Source organism: Dreissena polymorpha, chromosome 1, assembly GCF_020536995.1.
Source record: "Dreissena polymorpha isolate Duluth1 chromosome 1, UMN_Dpol_1.0, whole genome shotgun sequence".
Classification (NCBI taxonomy): Eukaryota; Metazoa; Mollusca; class Bivalvia; order Myida; family Dreissenidae; genus Dreissena; species Dreissena polymorpha.
The window spans coordinates 65806116-65810785 of record NC_068355.1 but is presented as its reverse complement, the minus strand read 5'-3'; the positions used below and the strand labels follow the sequence as shown (position 1 = coordinate 65810785).

At 35.7% G+C, this 4670-nt stretch overlaps 1 protein-coding gene across 1 annotated transcript; it reads left to right on the top strand.

Annotated features, from left to right (window-relative positions):
• Window positions 1-1221: 1221 nt before the first annotated feature.
• On the top strand, window positions 1222-3781 carry LOC127833029 (serine/threonine-protein kinase Tao-like). Its single transcript, XM_052358362.1, has 2 exons — window positions 1222-1961; window positions 2596-3781. The coding sequence occupies exon 2, from the start codon at window positions 2639-2641 to the stop codon at window positions 3431-3433; it is 795 nt and encodes a 264-aa protein (XP_052214322.1). The 5' UTR covers window positions 1222-1961; window positions 2596-2638; the 3' UTR covers window positions 3434-3781.
• Window positions 3782-4670: the final 889 nt, after the last annotated feature.

The window sequence follows — 4670 nt, the reverse complement described above, 5'->3', positions numbered from 1 at the left end:
GCCCGGTTTCGAATTTCAGAGAGATATTGTTTTCTTATGTTTTTAAATAGAAATATTTAAGACTTATTTAAATTGAACTTTTAGTTCTAAGTCTTTTAAATATAAAGTAAACAAAGTGATTTATATTATATCAAATACACGTGTTTATTTTAAACGTTGAACCTCAAGCTCTCAACGTTAACCTAAATGGGAGGAAACCCCTGCGAGAAGTTTGCCAAATCTCTCCATTGGTTACCTTCCCTATCGGCTTACATGAAGCACACAATAAAAATGTTCATAACGAGTCAAAACAACATCATCAATACCAAAATAATCACCATCATAAACAAAAACAAAAATTAACATTTGTATCTTCTTCTTCGCCGTTCAACGTAACCATCATCATCACCATCGTTTTCACAATAATTATCATGATAACCATCATAGATCAAATCATCCTCAATAAACAACATTATAATTTACGATTTAAACAGATATCCATTTTATTAAGATTTCGTGCTGTTTCTGCATATATGAAAGTGACTTTAGTTTGTGTGACAATTGAACAAACTTTTGCATAATTATAATAAACAAGAAGTGATGCGTCTCCTGGTTGGTATACTGAACCTTTCTTAGAAAATTGTTATCTCGGGATTTGGAAAAACTAATGATCAAAAGATCATGATCCATATATGTGATACACTTTAATTTTAGTAGAAATATTGTGAAGAAACGTTCCGAAATCTTGTAAAAACAGTTTTTGTCGTCAAAAAATATCGCATAAAACCTAAAAATAGATTATCTCTTTTTGACAATAACATCGCATTTTCTTAGAGTTTTCTTAGTTTTAGGTTTCATATTCTTTATCGAGGATAGATTTTACACAGGGAGTTCTTAGAAAGATAAATATGACATAGTCATATACATGTATACAGCTTATTGTTACTCACAAACAAGAGTAGAAATACGTGAATTTATTTGTGTATTTATGCAACCAAGAAAGTCACATAAATATTATTTTTTTAAGACAATTCATAACTTTTTACGAAGCCGCTAGGCTAGTCTAGGCTTATGGAAAGAGATAATCTTAGATTATTTTTAAGTTATTTTAATGGTTCTAAAAGAAATTCTAAGGAGTCATAACTAGCATATCTCTATATCACATCCACCGTCTTTGAATATATGTTAATCTCGTTTCATTTAATGAAAATATTGCATATTTAATGATGTTATTAAAACGACTAATATAATTTTTTTAAGCCCCACTCCCAAACAGGTGCCGGACCAACACGTTTCATATCCGGCCCGATCCGGAATGTCAACCATGTAGCCGCCGTATAGCTCCGTGTCGATCCTTGTAGGTCCTGGAACGTCCGACATTGTCCTTGGGAATCCGCTTGGCCAACACAGCAGTTCTGGAAAGTTCAAAACTGCCGTATTGATCAGTGACAAGCCGGGAAGATGATAGCATCCGGGATGGTCCTTGTAGGTGCATAGTTTGGTCCGGTGACAACCGTATAGGGTCCGGCGACAGCCGTACTAATGCCTTGGATGTCCGTGTGCGATCTTGTCTGTCCGGGGACACTTGTGCGGTTGTCGCCGGATCCTTCGCGGCGGTTAAACGGAAAACGCCGGTACTGTTTAATTATATCGCTACCATCACGGCTCAGCACGGCGCTGCTAAGGAGAAAGACGGTGAAACTACGGTCATTTACGTTGGCAACGCGGCGGATACACGGAGGATGCCGAATAGACAGGGTGCTTACAAGGACCTTCACGGTGTAAACACGGCGAAAACACAAAGTATCACGGAGTAACACGGCATAACACGGACGATGGTGGATGTTCATTTAAAATGGACAGTTCGAAAATCGCTTCACTTTGTACATATGTGCTACCGACGATGCAACATGGGCAATGAGATGACGACCGAGGACAAGCTGATGCTGATGAGATGCCAGCTTCTACTGCAAAACGCTCAGGTTGAAAACCGTTACATCATTGCTAAAGCGAAGCTACGACATAGAAAAGCCTAACACCTCTTGGGGCGGAGAGCACAAAAAACACACACAAACTATAAGTAATTAACATCAATGCCAATAAGGATAATGCTAATCTAGAGATAATAGGAATACTGCAAAAACCATTTCGATAAAAGGCAAACCACTACATAATCCATTAAAAAAACGGAAAAAAAGCATCTAGTCACATTAAGGTCTCATTGGCCATCGTGCTCTGATGTATAATATGACCTTGATTTTCTACCATGAAGGGTCACAGGGGCAGGTCGATACATCTGTAGTCGCGAAGACGCTGGACGACCTGTAAATAAAGCTCAAATACACACACAGAGTACAAACGCATGATAAATATATCATTAGAAAGTGGTTTTGTTCAAGCAAGCTTTTCTATTTGAATATTTAAATGAACAATTTCTACAAAATAACAATTTGATAAGTAATTAATGCAAGAATAAAAAAGTAAAATAATCTTATGCCAATGTTAATGATATAACCTGTTCAATCGTTTAGTCTATGCATACAAGTCAAATGCACTTGAATTATAAATCAAATTAAAATATGTCTTTTCATAAAAAATGACTTTATTTTATTTCAGATATAAATTCTGACAGCGTTGTGGTAAACAAGCACACTTTATAATGGCAACTGCAGATACATCGAGCGACTGTACCGAAATCGAATCCGAAAGTTGTGCGGCCCCCCAAACTGAAAGCGTCGAGATCATGTCGTCAGACGAGCTCACTTCGGAGCTGATTGACGTTAATAGACGCATGGAAACACTCGCCTTTCAGTTGCAGTATAATAAAGCAGAACACAAAAATGTTGTAGCGCTAAAGGACGAGAGAATAGAAAAGTTAGAACGAGAGTTAGAGAAAAAGACTATGACAGGGACAGAAATGAATAATGACACTGAGATACTTACATCCAGAATTTATTATCTGAAGAAGGAGTTAACTAAATTGGAGGAAGAAAAACGGATCCTGTTTACTGCCGCTGTACATAAAGACGAAGAAATTAAAAACTTGACAGCGAAAGTAGAAAAACTGCATACAGAATTGTATGTAACACAAGAACGTTTTCGTGCAAAAACTGAAGAGGTCCAATTGCTCAATCAAAAGGAACACAGATTACAAAGACAACTGGATGAAAACAATCAACTTATGGCTGAAAATCGCCAATTTATGGCAGAAAACACGAAAATGATGAAAGAGATGAAGGATCAACAGCAACGAGACCGAATGAGTGATAAACGCGACATAAAAGAAATGGAGGATCGGTTAGTTAAAAAGATTGTTCATGAAATCAAGGGCACTTCGCCACCGAAAGCTGGTCAACCGGTCCAAGAAATTACTTTGGAGTTAAGCACAGATGTAAAATTTCCACCAATTGTTAGCCGGACCACGCCGAAACAAACTAAATCTCACAAATATTAAAATGTAATCAGGTGCCGAGGACATATTTTATTGTAAGCGGCGTAGCGCACAGTCCTTAAGATACGTATCTGAATATGTTGAGAAGAGATACGCAGGAGAGCGTTAAATCAATCTAACAACCTTTACTCATCACGTTGTATTTTTGCATTTATTTCAATGAAAAACCATTTAAAAGAGACTTAATGTAGATTAAATGTTCTTTTGCAGTTTATATGTCTCTTCCTTACAGCAATCCTATTAAGATAGGCACCTGCTTCCTTTTACTATACTGAACTTGCGTGTAAGCAGACTTTAGAGCTGTTAAGAAAAGAAAAAAACATTGAAATGTAATAAAGTTGGCAAAGCATACACGATGATGTGTGTTTTCTGTCAGGGTTTACATTGTGAGTGGTTAAGGAGTGGCTTATACAATTGTACTATTGTGCTGTTAATCATTTAAGTCTTATTGAAGAGACATTCAATAAACGCGATAATAAAATATTATATTCAGCTGTCAGGTGTTATATAAATATATGATAGTTCATTGTATTTTAGTACAATTAATAAATCTTTATTTGGAATATAAACAACAACAATAAAACTAATCAAGATTTCAGATATTGGGCCCTTGTCAAAATTTATACGGACATATATTATCACGACACCATTAATCATATTCTTAATAACTGTATGTATTGTTTATGAATATAAGTTAACAACTTTAATTAATATTCACCCTTCAGCTACATGAACATAAATTACTCCGTATACAACATGCATATATATCGAATGCTATGGTCAGGATAAAATGTTCACAAAAATACACATTTATTCATATCAGTACACCAAATTACTGAATCGAAGGTTATTTTAGTTATCTTACATAAAATTTGGTAAATAGATATTTGACGCTTATAATGGGTTGACGTTTAAGAACGACGTTGGTAAAATTTAATCTTCGACCTTTGATCTCTATTTATTATTTTCAAGGGACTTGTTCACAGTTCGGCAAAATGACACTGTAAAAAATGCTGATGAATCGGACAATTATGTATGAATTAAAATCAAACACTCGAATAACTAGCCTAGGTTAGTTTACGGGTGAATGTAAATATTATATTCGACGTCTATATTGAAACAATCGAAATATCAGTCTTTACAAAGCAAAACGAAATCAATTTTATAGGGATACTTCAGTACCCCCCCCCCCCCCTCGAACCCCTCAACCCAAGACCACACTTGGGTGAGCGCAATAATA

What these genes read in the sequence shown, in the direction of transcription:
- LOC127833029 (XM_052358362.1), top strand. Translation starts at nt 2,639, where the DNA reads ATGGCAACTGCAGATACATCGAGCGACTGTACCGAAATCGAATCCGAA.